Here is a 16,565-nt window from a genome sequence, read left to right as displayed (position 1 = left end):
ATCTTCTTACAGCTGCCTGTTACTGTTTTGCTTCTTTAGATTGTATGCATGCTTATGTCTTATTTGTACAGAATGGGAACACTCAGTCTTCAGCTTGTGTAAATGTGTGTATTTTAAAATGTAACTGTATCTGAGTCTTACCTGATAATGCAGACAAATTCTATCCACTTAGATTTAAAAGCTGTTTGCATTGCTATCCTGAATGGCCAACATGGTTTTTTTTTTTTCTGTCACTGTTGCTCTTTTGGGCTTTGCTGATGACTTCTATTTCCTCCTCAGATGTTTTCAATGATGGATGGTCTCACCCATATTATAACAGTCATGGTTGACTGCATCAACTTTGCACCATATGGTACTAAATATCAGCCAAAAAACAGATGTAAGAAAATACTTGAATGTTGGGGTTTTCTGTGTCTGTCTTCCAGAGTCGCTTGAAAATTAGCGTTGTAGATGCAGAAGTGATGACTGTAGGATATCAATGGTCTGTATATGTTGCACGTGCTACCTAAGCACTAAGATTGAAAAAAAAAAAAATCATAAAAAGGAACTAAAAATATCATCCAGTATCCATATTTGAGTATCAGATCTTCTTGATTTCTTGAGCAGTTGCGTAGTTACCGCATAGCCCGACAAAGTGTATCTGACATGGATGTAAACGTTGAGGCCGCTTCTCACTTCCCTGTAAAGCACTGCTGGTTTCTGAAGCTGTATTTGATATTTTGGCTATGGTTTCATTTTTGCGTGGGAAATCTGCTGCTTCTGCTTCAGATCACATTTGAACAAAGCAATAATGCCTGCTTGTAATCCACAGTCTAATTGTATAATACCTGCCTAAAACTGATGATAAACTGTTAATGTAACCGTTGAAAGGCTACTGCTCCTGAAGCTGCTTTGCATAAAATAGTCGAGAATGGGTTTAATGGAAGACAAAAGGTCATTGTATGTAAAATGCTCTTTGTTCTGTTTCCTACTCCCATTCACAACTGCTAAAGGTGAAGAAATAATTTACCAAATAACTTAACTCAGTACAAAACTTGAATAACTTCTCTGCCCCGTGGGAATTTGTTACAGTAAGACACTGTTGGACTGCTGAAAGAGTGAAATCCTTTAACTGGACATGTTGATGAGGGAAAAACATGATGGAAGCTTCCCTTAAAAAAATAAATAAACGAACTCATACAACTTGGTACTTCCCCTTCCCTCCTCCTCACCTGTTCCAGAATTCAGCTGGCATCTCTAGAGTAGTTGCTGTCTTTTTCCAAGTAGGCATTAAAGATACTTCAAAGCATAGTCATTTGTGTGACCAACCATAAACACAAATAAGAGGAATAGGAATTACACCTGTAGTGGTATGATAAAATTACGCATTAAAAATGTATGTTTTCTATTAGGTCTGGTTTTAAACTATTTGTACGTAGATATAGTTTGGGAATCAAAGTTCTGTTTCTCACGTAGACAAAAAGTTCAGATGTGTTTTGTTGTAATGTGTGTCAGTTAGGTGGGAAAAAAATTAATATTTTTTTTTTAATGTTAGCTCCACAGACACCTACAGATTGGTCTAAGAAGAAAAAGGAACCCCTTGGAAAGCTTGCCTCTCTATTTAAACTCCTGGTGATGTTACTAAACTCTTTCCATGTGTTCAGTTCCAAAGAAATCTGTTCAGAAACATTGGTCTCTGTTGGTCCTTCAATTATTGCTGTTCTTCACAACATCATCAGCCACGTTTCATTGCCTTCAGTGATTGGGACTATGTTTGCAATTTTTTCAAAACCCTTGGCAGTGTTTTATGAAAAAACAAAGTGAGTATTTTAAGAATGGTTGGAAAACTGGTTTCATTGTATTGCTGCATATTGGTCAAATTCTGTGTCATCTCCAGCAAGCAGCGCATTTAAATACCGCTCAGGGGGTTTCAGATCTTTGGCACTAATATGCCAAGAATTTTCAACTTCTGCCGAGCCTCTCGCCTTAGAGAGCACCATGTGTTGCACTAGATTCAGCCTAGCGAGTAGGTACTAGTTCTGCAGCACACCCCAAGGGGTCTGTAAGGAGGTCGCTGAGAACTTGTTGTTCTCTACAACTGCTGTGTAAAAACTGGGGTGCTGGGACTGAGCCTGTGGTGTACCTGGGCGGAGGTGGCTGCCAGCAGTGGCTGGACCGCCCCGGCACAGGTGTCTTACCTTGGAGCCCCGGCGCAGCCCTGCTCTCCACTGAGTTTCCCGGGGATTCAAAGAAACGCATGTGAGTAGCAGTCACGTTGTAATGCTTTTCTTTAGAAATAAAACCTATGTAGTCATACATGAAAGAAAAACTAGGACTTCTGAAAGCTTGGTACTTAAAATTGTTGTCTCTTTAGAGCGAATGTATTGTCATCGCTGCAAGACGAGTGTTTGGTTTCCACCTGCTGTTTATTTTCACTACTGTGAAGATATTTATTAGCACTAATTTGTCTTCTAGTGGGCAGGAACTGTGCATAACGTTTTGTAGGAAATAGAGAAATCATAGTAAGTTGAAGTGCAGTAAAATCCTGTAAGTTTTTAAGCAGAGGGAAGAACTGAGAAACACTTCTTTGTTGCTGTCTGCTTTATTTTTTGCCCATGGCGCTGCTTTTTCATTTAACTCTTGTTGGCTTCTCTTCCCCAGACATGATGGGATTATTAGGGGCTTGGTGGGAGGGGGCTGGCGGAGGCTTCTCTCTGATTAGTTGATGATGCAAGAGATGGGCTCTTTGCTCAGGATAAGGAGAAAAAAAGGAGTTCAGCTTTGAGTGTTTTGGGAGGGAGGGGAGGATGCTGCCAGTCAGCCCGTAAATGTTTTCTTAAAGCTTTTCCTGAAACTTGAAGCAGGACTGCTGCCACTAATCTAAAATTCATCAGGAGTCCCTGTCTCGGAGGCTAGAAGCCGCCCGTTCCTCTGCGAGGTTGAGTCGAACGCCACCTCTCTCCATCTCCCATCTCATCTGCCTTTGTCTGAGCATTGTCTTTCTTAGAATTATTCATTAAAAGGGAGAAGTGAGTGTTGGAGATCTATTTGCTTGCATATGCCTGCCTTTAAAAATACAAGGTTGGAGGTCACAGGCTGATAAAATGAATTACTAAATGCAGATCTCTGGCGTTTTTCAGGATGCTCTACTTAGGGATTTATTTACGTGGAATTGCTTAGTTTAGGTGGCACTTCAGCTTTTAATGCAGATATTTCTGGGGCCTGGGAAATCTGTTTGGGGAGAGGGTTAAGAGCAACACAAAGAAGGCAGAAGTTACTTCATAAAAAAAACCTTTGATTTTAAGTTTGTACTAATTACTGCTGATCTTTCCACTAGTTTCTCTTTAAAGTTAGCATATAAGAATCAGTGGGGGTTCAAGGATTGGCTTACTTGAAACTATTTACAGCGGGAAACTTTTTAATCGCCTGATGGGAGGCTTGTTTCACAACATTATTTCGTCAAGTTGTATACTAAAACAAGTGTGCAGTGCTGGAGTGCATTATGTGTTTAATTCTTATGATTGGGATAATTGAGACAGCAAAATATAACTTTTTTTGTTTGTTTTGGCAGGCTTGCTGATGTATCTAAAGTATACACTAATCTTAACAACAAGGTAAATTTGCTAGAGAAATAGCTGGGGTTTGGGAAAACGTGTGACACTAGAGTTTTGCCATTCATCCTGTATTAAAAAAAAAATTAAACTAAAAAAACGTAATGAAGGTAGAGATTTAATTTTGAAACGATATTTTACTAAAAAGGTAGCTGAGGGGAGGACCACTAAGCTCAGCTACTAGATTTTTCACGTGGTGTGGCGTTTAAATTTGTTTATTCAGGCCATACTATTCTATGGGGTAATAATGTCTTAAATAATGTTTTAAACTTTTAAATAGTGAATATGGGCAACATTTGAATTAAATAAAAACCCTATTGTTTCTTCTTTCCCTCAGCTTGAAAAACTACTGGCCGAGATCATCCTGTGTTTACAGTCTCACTGCACTGGTTCTTACGATAGCGACCTCCTGGAGCAGCTTTCTCCGTTGCTCTGTGTAATATTTCAGCATAAGAGCAAACAGATCCGCAACCAGTGCGCCCACTTCTGGAACGCTACCTTTGCTAAGACTGCGTCGTTAATGTATCCTGAAGAGTTAAAGTAAGACACGTTTTTTTATATTTATATATTTTTAAAGGGAGAGACCTCAGGTTTTGCGAATTGGTATTGTTCTGGTTACCATTTATATTCTGCTTTTTGTGCAAGCTGGGATATCTGCTGGTCTTGTTGCGTTCCTTCCCCCCTCCTCCATAAGTTTAAATTTCTTTTTTTGTTGAGCAGATCTGTGTTAAGCCAAGCCAAAAAGAAAATTCCACTCTTGCTGCCTGGTTTTGAGAGCATCGAGATAGCCGAGGAGTACAGTGGCCCGTTCTCTGATGTGGTAAATATTTTGTTGACCCCAAGGGGTGCTTCATTCTATATAACTTCATGGGAATTATGCAGAAGGTAGCATCAAGGTCAGTTTTGATTTTTACCGTGATGGGCCTGCACTTGCTTTGTGTTTGGAATGACAAACTATGCCGGGTAAGCACTGTCAAAAGACTGAGCTGGTTCTTAACAGTTTGAGTTTTAAATTTTGGGTTCTACTAGCTTGTTTAAAATAATTAATTTTTTAAGTTATCCTCTACATAATTTGGAAGAAAATGGGAGCATGGGACAGTTTAGTTGTAGAAATTAATACATCTCAGGATGGGTTTGTGAGCTTGGAGTTTCTTCACACAATGCATTCAGTGTATTTTTATTTGACTAGATGGAAAATTCACAGCTGGATGCAAAGATAAGTGGAATGGAAGTAAAGTCAGGTCAAAAACGAGACTCTCTACTGGCACAGACGAGTGAAACGAAAAACGACCTAAAAGAGAAGTCCAGCAATGTGCAAGTGACATCTGCAAAGGTAAGGTGCTTACAGATAGGTGTGACAGAATGAACTCCATTACATTCTGCAGCAGAACATCTAGTACGCTGCTGCAAATTCTCAGTAAAAACTAATGCCTTTTGTGGTGCTGAAATAGTTTGCTTTCAAACATTCACTGTATGGCACACATTAATTAAATTTTCCTGTTAAAATTCTCTAAGTGTGCAAATTGCTGAGTTTTAAGGAGGGATCATGGAACGCTGCTTGATGGATGGGAGGAGTGGCAACCAGACAGAAAATTGACACCTTGGTCTGATTGCGTGTTGTGCCAGATTCAGGTGTCGAGGTGGATTGTGGTTTTGGTAGACCTGTGCTGCGTGCTCCAATCCGTCGCTTGCACTAGGGAGAGAAGGGTCTTGTATTTTTAAGGAATCGCTGATTTAGTCAACAACAGTAATAATCACACAGAATCACAGAATCATTAAGGTTGGAAAAGACCTGTAAGATCATCACGTCCAACCATCAACCCAACCCCACCATGCCCACTAAACCATGTCCCGCAGTGCCATGTCCACATGTTCCTTGAACACCTCCAGGGATGGGGACTCCACCACCTCCCTGGGCAGCCTCTTCCAGTGCTTCACCACTCTCTCAGGAAAGACATTTTTCCTGATATCCAGCCTGAACCTCCCCTGGCGCAACTTGAGGCCATCTCCTCTTGTCCTGTTGCTTGTCACTTGGGAAAGAGACCAACACCCACCTCCCCACAACCCCCTTTCAGGCAGTTGTAGAGAGCGATGAGGTCTCCCCTCAGCCTCCGCTTCTCCAGACTGAACACCCCCAGCTCCCTCAGCCGCTCCTCATCAGACTTGTGCTCCAGACCCCTCACCAGCTCCGTCGCCCTTCTCTGGACACGCTCCAGCAGCTCAATGTCCTTCTTGGAGTGAGGGGCCCAACACTGAACACAGCATTCGAGGTGCGGCCTCACCAGCGCCGAGTACAGGGGCACGATCCCCTCCCTGCTCCTGCTGCCACACCATTTCTGATACAGGCCAGGATGCCGTTGGCCTTCTTGGCCACCTGGGCACACTGCGGGCTCATCTTCAGCCGGCTGTCGACCAACACCCCCAGGTCCTTTTCCGCCGGGCAGCTTTCCAGCCACTCGTCCCCAAGCCTGTAGCGTTGTGTGGGGTTGTTGTGACCCAAGTGCAGGACCCGGCACTTGGCCTTGTTGAACCTCACACAATTGGCCTCAGCCCATCAATCCAGCCTGTCCAGATCCCTCTGCAGAGCCTTCCTACCCTCCAGCAGATCAACACTCCCGCCCAACTTGGTGTCGTCTGCAAACTTGCTGAGGGAGTGCTCTATCCCCTCATCCAGATCATCGATAAAGATATTAAACAATCCTCATGAGTATTGAGGTACCTTCACCTGTTACAGGCTTTGGATTTCAAGACGCCAAAGGAAGTGCGGAAGCTTACTTAAGGGCACGGAGGAGGGGTTGCAGAATCCCTCCTAGGTGGTTGTGTTGGGGGAAAAAAAAAATCACTCATGAAGAAACTCGGCACCTACTGAGGGATTTGTGCCTCTGAACTGCAGTTCTTTGAGAACTGTTCTGTTCAGGATGGCTGTACCTGAACTATGCAAACACTTTCAATTCCTCTGTTTTGTTTCTAATCCAGGTTTTTTTTCCTTTCTGTAGCTGAAACTAGAATTTTCATCTTCGAAGACTAAAAGTGACATACTTTTGGAAGAGGAGAAATCTGTTGATTTTGTGTTTATTCCTCCAGAAACAAAAGCAAGAGTATTGACGGAACATCAAAAAGAAGTGCTTAGGTCAAAGAGGTCTGTAATTTGTTCTGTTTTAATGTGAAATGTCATTACATTAAGTATGCCAGATTGACATAACTTCAATTCCTGTATCTCAGACTACTATAGGTAATTCTTACTCTTCCATATAAGTTCCTTGCCTTACTGTTTTAAAGCAACCAAATTACTCTCCAATCTGCATTTCCTATTTTGATTAAATACGCTCTGTTACCTGTTGGGAGTTTGGTAATTTGGAGTTTACATTTTTACTTCATGACTCTCGCTTGCAATGTGAAATGGAAAATGTCATTTTTCTTACATCATTGAAATGCAAGGGTGTTTTCACCTGATCCTGAAGGAAAGACTTCTAAATTTGAACAGAAGTCTTATGTCAGCAGCATATCAGAAATGAGAATATTCCCAAGACTTACCTTAATTGAAGGGAATCTTTAGAATTGTCCTCTTTCTAATGTGAGAATATAATACCAGACTATTTTCTGTACTCAGGTGGCAAAAATGCAGTGTAAGCAAAATTTGTGTCCAGTGGTGCTTGACAGGAACTCAGTCGGGTTATAGTGCTAGCATGTGTTGATGAATTCTTTGTGTAGTAGCATCCCAGTCACAGCTGCTTTTCTTTTCCTTCCCCAAAAAAGCATGTTTGAAACCAAAAAAGACTTAATGCAAATGAAAATACTGGTCTTGAAGTAAGGAGATAAATCGTGATCTGTACCCGCTTTGCAGTTAGCTCCGCCAGTTGGAGCGGGAGGTTGTAGCAGCCGGTTGCGCTATTTTGTCTTTTCTGCCCAGAACAGGGGGTGGAGTATGTGGTCGCGCGGTCTCCTGGTATGTAATATCCGCTGCCCTGCTCTTGGTGCGGCCGTCCCTGCTTGGATGCATCTTGCAGTTTGAGTAGTCTTGAGAGTTTGGAACTTCAGTCCACTTCATACAAGTATCCGCTCTCTTGCGATTAATGCATTATGCTATCCTTCTTTTATTAAAAAAAAAAAAAAAGCCTGACTTGCCATTTCTGGGTTTGTTTCAGAGTTGGTATTCCTGCTATGTACAACAATTTGGACACATCGCAAGATACTACCTTATTTTCTCAGTATACTCACAGCCAGGAAGATTCTTTGTAAGTAAAGGCGGCGAGTATATACATTAAAGGTGTCCCCCTCTTCTGCTACACTTCTAATTTAAGTAACTTCTATTTTAGGGAAAAATCATCTTTAATAGAAAATGCAAAAGAAGATACTAAAACCAAGCCTCAGGTAATTAAGAAATCAGGATTATAACCATACCGGTGATGTTTTCTTCATATTAGTAGCTCTGGTAATTGATGGCAAAACTCTTTGATTACTAGTTATGATATAGTTTTGAGCTGGATTTTAAAAATCTTCAAGCGGAAAAAACTAGGTACCCCCAATTGTGTCGTCTCACAGGAATAATTTCCTTTCTCTGTGTTGATTAACCTGTAAGACTCTTGAGAATATTTTCGTTTTCTTGGGCTTCCTCTATTTTTTCCACGTCTGAATAATACTGACCCAAGCTCCGTGACTACAGAATACATAGATAGCTCTTGTGGTTTGTATTTCGTTCTCCTCACCAGATTTGAATTTAATACCACTGCAGTGTTGTTTGTGCTGTGTTCCGCTGTGCTGTGTTCCGCTTTGTATAATGTACACCGGAACGGGCCAGTCATGAAGCGTTTTGTCTTAATTTCAAAATGGGAGGATTTATCTAAGTAGTTTTAGTGCAGATGTATTTAATGTCTTATTTAATGTCTTTCTATATTACTCTAGTGGACCATGCTTTTAAACAGCTTAGCTATGTTTCCACATTCTGAACTGCTTTTGGATGAAGCTGTAAGGGCTCAAGGGGCATTAAATAGTAGGTTGGGGGGGGTGGGGACTGTAAATCCTGAACAGATCTATTCACTTCTGGAGAGGAGTTGGCTAAACAGCGAGCTTGATCAACTGTAGTGCTGACAGAGAGTAGGTAAAATACAGCAGATTTTTCATAAAAACTGTTTTACGTTTGTTAATATCTCTTGCAAATCTTAAAATGTTTTTGCAGTTCGTGTTTTGAGATTAAATGGTTTAAAAAAAAAAAAAAAAATCTTTGCCTTTTATAATTACCGAAGGACAGATAAATAATTTGAAGGAAGGGTGGTTTGAAAAACCTTGTGGGTGTGTTGTTTTCTATTCCATCCGAGCTGTGTTTTTGTATTATATTCATAGCAAAACCACAATACTTTGCTGTTCATATTTTTGGGACAGGAAGAAAATGCAAAGAGCGGAGGATGCACCAACAAATCAGATGAAATCACAGAGAACTGCAAATTGGATAATCCTCTGGAGAACGTTGCCGGGGTGGAGAAGTCATCGGTTACTCACATGGAGGAGAGCTCAACTTTAAACAGTGAGGGAGAGTCAAAAAGGGGCACAGCTGCAGTGACTGCCGAGGAGCCGTCAGTTGGAGAGGGGTTAGAAAAAAGTATTGTGGAAACAGCTTCAAAGGAGCCCTTAGTGGGGAATGAGAACACCTCAAATGTCAGCAACAGCTCAACTTCAAGTGACATAGTTTCTGGAACACCGCAGCCTGCAAGCCGACGGCAGTCTTTTATTACTTTGGAGAAATTTGGTAGTTCAGAGAACAGACCCTTTAGCCTTTCGGCATTAAACAGCTTATCAGAGATGTCTGGAAGTGCTTCTGTGGCAGGTAAACAGGAAAATACAAATGTGTGCAAGACTAGCGCTAAACCAGAAAAATCTGGAGAAGAAAATAAAAAGCCTTCAAAATCTGAGTCTGAACAAATATTTACTGCAATACGAAGGCTAACTCGCAGGCAGAGTAAAATGGAGCACCAAGGAAATAAGCAGTCCAGGTTGTTAATTAGGTCAGAACAGGAGAAAAACGTGCAAGAGTCTCTTGCTTCCAGCAGTATGGAAAATAGTCCCGAACTGTCTTCTACAATGGAAAGCATGGAACACGTTCTCCTTGCTCAGTCCCAAGCTCTCCATTCTACAGAATTAGAAATTAAAAAAGTTGAAGGTACGATAGCAGAAATAGAAAAGGTCCAGGCGTTAGATATGGATTCTAAAGAAAATACACCCCCAGAGACGACAGTGTCATCTGATCAGGTAACAGGCGATGACAGTCAGGTTCCACACGCGTCTCCTAATCAGAAAATACTAAGACGTTCTTCGAGACGACGGTCAGAAACTGCAGAAAGTGCAGCGGGTAGCCAAGATAAGGAGGACAGCCACCAAAAGAGAGACAGACGTAAAGAAGACGAAAAATCTGGGCAAAAGAAGGTGCCGCAGACTAAAGATGATGTGTCCCAAAAGCAAAAAGCAGTTTCTGGGAAAACTACAGAAAATGCAAATAAAAAAGAAGGCAACCTACCCGAGAGGACTGCTGCAGAGGACTTGAGCTCAAAAGAGTCTCCTGCTTCAAGGGGCCTTGATGAGGAGGTGCACAGAAGTGCGAGGAGGTCAGAAGATAACTTGAAGATTGACACGGAGGGTCAAGACTGTAGCTCCAGCACAGTAGGTCAGAAGAAGGTTGAACGCCCACGATACCACACAAGAAGAGCTTCACAGGGGTTGCTTTCTAGCATAGAAAATTCAGAGGCTGATGGCTCTGAGACCAAGGAAGAAAGCACAAGGAAGAAAAGATCTGCAAAAGTGAAAAATAGAAGTGATTCTCTTGAAGGTAAATTGAAAGATCTGCAACCAGGAAGCTGTAGCCAGGAGGGGACTTCCCAAGAAAACGAAGCTAAGAATCTGTTGGAAACAAATAAAGGGGAAGTAAGAGATGAAGTCAGCACAGATACTGTGTTGACATCTGAACCGTGTGACCTGAAAAACGAGGTAATTCCTACAGATGCTAGCAAAGCTGTGGGATCTGCCAGCTCAAAGAATTCACCGGATGCCCAGAACGCAAATGTGGAACAAAACAAGAGCAATACGCTGCCGGAATTGTTCACCAGCCGCCCTTCTGTATCTGATCAAGATTTGAAAGCAGCAGAGGAAAATAAACACGTTGAGAAGCAAACAAATGTAGAAGACTGTTGTTCAGCCGTTCTGCCTGAACATGTACCAGGAACAAATGCTTCAGGAGGTGATCTTTCCTCTTTGCAAATACCTGAGTGTCAGCACAAAAGAAGCAAAAGGCTGAAAAGACTAAGGAACTGTGACTGCTGTTCTAAAAAGTCAAAGCAGCAAGTAACATCATTCACTGAATCAAAACCCGAGAACACTCCTGAACCGAGCGAGCCCCAAACCACCCCAGTTCAGACATCCGTAAATACATTGGAGACGTCTGGTAATTCAAATTTTGATGAAAGCTTGTCCATGGCACCTTGTGCAATGAGCACTCCGTTGCATCCTCCAGAGGAACCCAGTGCATTTAACATGGAACGAGAGACAACATCTGAAGATAACCTGCAAGGAAATAGCAGTGTAGTGGAGGAGGATCGAGAGAATCCAGAGCGTATAGCAGGTGAAATTACTGACTCCACAGCGGAGATGAAAGAACCTGCTGATCAGAGTGAGGGAGCGGAACAGAGTCTGTCTGGGTGTGTTCCAGATGAGCCTGGTGACAGCTGTCTGGCTGCAGGGAATCAAAGCGAAGAACCAGCAGCTACAGAAAAGGAAGAAATAAGTCAGAATGGACAACTGGAGGAGATACCCGAGGCACTGATCGTTGTTAGCAAACCCGAGAAAAAACAGATGAATGAGCTAGAAAGCAATCGGGATGATAAAGAAGAAGCTGAGAATACTGTAGGAGAAGCTTCCATTATTCAAGATAAAGAGATGAAGGAGGAATTAGTGGAAACTGAAATTGCAGCGCCTGAAAACGTGGCCTTAGACAAAGAAGATGCAGTAGCAAATAACAGTGTGGATTCACCTCAAAAGCCGGAAGATAACGATTCTTTAGTGTTAGTTAATGAAAGCCCTAATGGTATGCAGGCACGCTGCTTGTGGTCTCCTTCAGCTTCTCCATCCACTAGTATTTTAAAGAGAGGTGTAAAAAGAAATCAAGATGATGATTCCCTGTCACCTGCTAATAAGGTATTGCCATGCGATTCCTTCTGTGATGCTCACAATTCATTCAGTTCATAACTGGGATACATAATAGTGTCTGTAGTGTAATGAGTTCCAAATATGTTGAATCATTGTCTGTATTTTTTCATTGTAAATGATCTTACGCTGAAGCTGAAGACTGACAGATTTGTTTCTGGAACGTTCAAGCGCTGATGGGCTTGCATTACGGGGGCTCGGGGCGGCGGGGTTTATTTTCGAAACGCAGCGCCGAAGTCTAATCTGCTGCCGGGTTGCAGTGCCGCAAATGTCTCACTGCACACCCACAGTATGCAGCGTCAGGGTCTTGCCCCTGGCTTTGGAGCAGCCTTTTACAAAATGCGTTTAACGTTTCCTTTAGCAATGAGGAAGTCCCAGTTTCTGTCCTTGGGTGAAACACCATCCGTGTCACTCAGAACTTTAATGACTTTATTTCAAACGGAGCTGTTTTGTCTCCTCAGACTTACTTCACCAGAGTGTGGTGGTGTGAGTTCACGCTATAAAAACGACTTCTCTCTAAAAACAGATTCGTCGAGTCTCTTTCGCAAACCCCATTTATCAAGAAGGACTGGCAGATGACATAGATAGGAGAAGTCCTGTCATTAGATCCCATTCTTCTTCACCGTCTTCCCGAAGTCTTAAAATTTTATCTAATATTCAGGCGAAGGTAAATTCTGTTCATTGTATTCTGTATTTCATAAGTACTCGCGTTTCTCATTTATCATAGGTAACTTTGTTTCAGTGTGCGTTCATAGTCACTTGCAAGCAGTTGTAAGAGCAGAGAATCAGTAAGTGTAAGAATTAGAGTTGTAACTGGTTTAGCCTGACTTGTTCTGTTACTCTCTGAAGACAAATGCACTCTGAGACCTAGGTAGCTAGGATCTTACGGTTAACTGAATTCCTACGATCCTGAGAGATATTTTTTTCCTCTTTTTCTATCCAGCATACTACCACTCCAACCAAAGGATTTCTGTCCCCAGGATCTCGTAACCCTAAATTTAAGAGCTCAAAGAAGTGTTTAGTAAGAAGTGCTTTGGTTCATGTATCTCTTCTATTTTTTCCTGTATTCAGTTGTGTGATAGTTAAGTTAATGATGTTTCTGTATTATTCAAGATTACAGAAATGGCTAAGGAATCGCTGCCTTGCCCTACAGAATGCGTGTATCCTGCCTTAGTTGGCTGCAAAGCCCCGGTTGATGTGATTTTACCTCAGATTACATCAAACATATGGTAAGTGGATTGTTGCTTTTGAAGATTGCACTTTAATAGAAACCGAATTCTTACCAAGCTTGCAGAACCAAATTTTCTGATGTAAAATGTGATGACTTAGAGATGTCTTTTGCCAAATATTTAAAAGGTGGTTCGGTGGGGGAGAGACTTAATTATTTTGGGTTTATTTGAAATACTTTTTTTTTTTTTTGGAAGACTCTGACAAGCTCGCAGCCAGGAACACAGGGAGAGAGCTTTCTCCTTTCACGTGGCAGAGCAGACTGATCTTAATGGTCTGTGACAAAGCAGTTGGAGCTTTCAGTGTATTGAAGGCAAAGGGGGATTTTCAAGAAAATCTGCGTTTCAAATGTACGAAGGCTGGGTGCTCAGCTAGCTGGGTTTCCAGTCTGAATCTTGATAATTAGCCAGACAAACAATAGACAGACGTGCAGTGGGAACTGCTCAGAATGGCCATTTCTGGAGTACTCGGCTCCTTTTCCTTCCACTCATACTACATAGGGACGGGCTTTAGAACACCGTTCCCTGATGGATATAGGATAAACTGCAAAAAGGTGTGCTTCTGCAGAGAGAAGAATGTCACTTGCATTTTGTTTTTCCTTCACTTACGTGCATGTGGATCGGCATTCGTGTAAGATTTCTTCCTGCGCCACCGTGCCAGGCAGAAAGGACATGGACTGTAGTGTAACAAACCCTTCTCTCTCCCCTGCGGCAGTGCCAGAGGCTTGGGGCAGCTCATCCGAGCGAAGAATATTAAGACGGTGGGTGATCTGAGTACTTTGACAGCATCAGAAATCAAAACTCTTCCCATCCGCTCTCCGAAAGTTTCCAATGTTAAAAAAGCTCTTAAAGGATATCATGAGCAACAGGTAAAGTTTCATTTTAGTACCCAAAAAGCCAGTATTAGCCTAATGAACTGCTAACATCCGTCACGTGGAATAATGTGGTTTTTTCCCCCATTAGAAATAGCACTTTAAAACGTAATCTCTACCTGTCAAAGTAACAAGGAAATTCAAGGTACAGATGACTTGGTTACAGTATTATTAACGGGAATAATGATTGTATTTATTACGAGGTTAGAATGTGTCTACCATGTATTCTTCTTTTTTGTCCTCTGAAAATGCATCTCTTGTTCTGTCCCAAAAAATTTTCAGTTGAAATCTCGAGGATTTGAGGAAATAGCAGTGCTTGAAGATGCCGAAAAGCCCGTAAATAATGTAGAGGATAAACCTCTTCCTGTAGATGAAGAAAAACTTCCAACAGGTACCTATTGCCTGCTTTTTGCTTAGGATTTGGATGTTTCTGCTGTATTGCTGCTTTTGTTCTCTCCTAATGGGAACACTTATTTTTTTTGAGAGAGAGTGTTACTAGGTAACATTAGCACATTAGATGGGTGATTGAGTTAGCCACTTTATGAAGCCCTGTAGCAACAGCTTTTTAAAACTTGTTACATATTTTGAGGCAAAGATGCTGGTTTTCCCTAAATGAGTTTGCATAAGCATGGGAAGAACAAATTAGGCAGGGCGCTAAGTGCTTAAGCTTCTGAATCTCAACCGTGTGCGTCTCCTGAGCTGTTTAATACCGTAGTAACTGCTGTGGTCCTGGGCGTGCACAGGAACAAGATGAGGTGGAGATGGTTAAGTGGTGCTTCATCCTGAGGGGGTGGGATGGGAGGAGGACGATTCCCTGGATACGCATTTTGGATTTGGGTGCCTAGATTTTTATTTGAATTCTCCTGTGTGTTTTGGGAGCTTGGCCTGATAGCTCAAACAGAGGAGTCCACGTTTGTTCTTGCTACGAGATAGTTGAAGCATTTGGTTAACCGGAGAACAAAGAACTCGGGAGTAACTTCTCTGCTGTCCAGTTTAAAAGTTGTACTTTGGGCTAATGTGTCTCGAAGGACACTGGCAGTATCTGAATAGGATCAAATACTTTCATTTCTGTCCTTACTTTTATTGTACAGTCATGATCAAATGTAATGAAAGTCCCCATAAAGAAGGGTAGCATGGAGTTCTGAGAGCTGCCTTTGTCAGAAGCTCTCATTGTGTGGAACAAATACTTTGTAGACTGAATATGTTATTTTGTACAAAAGAAGCTGTAACATTCTGCTACAACGTAATTCTGCATAGATTTAATCCCAAACACAGACTGCACTGCCCTACTTCCCTTCCTTTTCCAGATTTGATGGAACCAGTCGTTTTGAATAGAAATGGCCAGCCCACAGCAGATCTTCTGAGCCAGATTGATGCACTTGCTGCTCAGCTGACCTCTGAAGATCTTCACAGCTATTCGGGAAGCCAACTTTTTGAGATGCAAGAAAAACTTGTTGGCATGACAAACTGTATCATGAAAAACCTGCAGTCCCGCTGGAAATCACCACCCCATGAAAGTTCTGATTAGTTGTTTGTGATTTCTAAGTAAGGAAGATTTTGTTACAACAATTTTCCCCAAAACCTGCTCTTCTTACTGGTGAATTATTCCTTAAACTGTGCGTTTTGTACTATAGAAGATTTTTTAACATCTATATGGGCAAAATGTATCATGGTTGGTTTTTTCTTGGGGTTTTTTGTTTGTTTTTTAATTTGTGGGATTGCTTATTCCTTATTAGAGTTATTTCTATTGTATTGCTATGCATATTTCTTTCAGGTAGTGAAAGAAAACTTTATCAAGTTGTGCAATAGCAAAGACTGTGAAACCAAACCAACAGAGTAGTTAAATTATTTTTTCAAATCCAAAGTGTTCTTACTGCTGCAAACTCGTATTACTTGGTAAGAGAGTGATCTCACAGCTCTGCTCGTCTGCTGCCCCTCTTGGTTTCCTCTAAGTTGCTGAAGCTCTGACAGGCAGCGGCTCTCTTCAGCACCGTTTTATACTGAGATAAGCTGTGCTTAGATAGTCCAGGAACCTGGTATTTGACACCTGGATGACATCTATTTTTGCATGTATTTTTGTAAGAATCACCCTAAGCAGCTGATAATGCAATGTACCCTTCCAGGCGAAAGACTGCAAAACTTCTCAGGCTTTTTCCCGTCTTGTTTGTTTGCAGTGGTTCTTCTGTGGAGAAGACTTTTTCCTTGGGGAAATGAATGGATTTGACAAGAGCTCTTTGTATATTATGTACAGACTCATGATGGCAAATGTTGGTTAATAATTTATGATTTTGAGTTTTAATTGCATGGAATGCATTGCTGCTTCTCAGAGACCTTCAGAGAGAGTTCTCGGGTTTTACTCTGGAAATCTAATTTGTATATATTGTACTGTAGCTACCAAAATGGACATTTATGGAAAGGAATTGCTGCAGGTGGTTTTAGAACTTACACATGGGCAAATAAAACAGCAAATAGTTCCCAAACTTGTTGATGGCATTGTGGTTTGGTGGTTTTGGGCTTGTTTCGTTTTCCCCTTTGGAAGGTCAGCACTGCTGCCTTAAGGTAGGAGCAGGTCCTCAGAGACATGGTAGCATTTTGTCAGCCAGACTCTAAATATTCTTTGCCCTCTTCATGCATCTTATGAAGAAAAAGAACAGGACAAAGAAAGAGGTGTCTGGGAGCTGTAATGGGGT

At 41.7% G+C, this 16,565-nt stretch overlaps 1 protein-coding gene across 1 annotated transcript in view; it reads left to right on the top strand.

Moving 5' to 3' along the window:
* The window catches only part of RIF1 (replication timing regulatory factor 1), a 36,132-nt gene extending 19,795 nt beyond the window's left edge, over positions 1–16,337 (top strand). The window contains exons 20-35 of the mRNA XM_059820496.1: positions 280–379; positions 1,535–1,799; positions 3,551–3,593; positions 3,928–4,130; positions 4,311–4,410; positions 4,780–4,923; positions 6,587–6,729; positions 7,736–7,825; positions 7,907–7,961; positions 8,970–11,768; positions 12,304–12,444; positions 12,721–12,798; positions 12,891–13,006; positions 13,719–13,872; positions 14,158–14,266; positions 15,183–16,337. Coding sequence (XP_059676479.1) covers positions 280–379; positions 1,535–1,799; positions 3,551–3,593; positions 3,928–4,130; positions 4,311–4,410; positions 4,780–4,923; positions 6,587–6,729; positions 7,736–7,825; positions 7,907–7,961; positions 8,970–11,768; positions 12,304–12,444; positions 12,721–12,798; positions 12,891–13,006; positions 13,719–13,872; positions 14,158–14,266; positions 15,183–15,403 — 4,761 coding nt within the window. The 3' untranslated portion in view covers positions 15,404–16,337. The remainder of the gene's footprint in view (positions 1–279; positions 380–1,534; positions 1,800–3,550; positions 3,594–3,927; positions 4,131–4,310; positions 4,411–4,779; positions 4,924–6,586; positions 6,730–7,735; positions 7,826–7,906; positions 7,962–8,969; positions 11,769–12,303; positions 12,445–12,720; positions 12,799–12,890; positions 13,007–13,718; positions 13,873–14,157; positions 14,267–15,182) is intronic.
* Positions 16,338–16,565: the final 228 nt, after the last annotated feature.

This window comes from Gavia stellata, chromosome 8, assembly GCF_030936135.1.
Source record: "Gavia stellata isolate bGavSte3 chromosome 8, bGavSte3.hap2, whole genome shotgun sequence".
NCBI lineage: Eukaryota > Metazoa > Chordata > Aves > Gaviiformes > Gaviidae > Gavia > Gavia stellata.
Note: the sequence above shows the minus strand (reverse complement) of the source record. Positions and strands in the feature narration are given on the sequence as shown.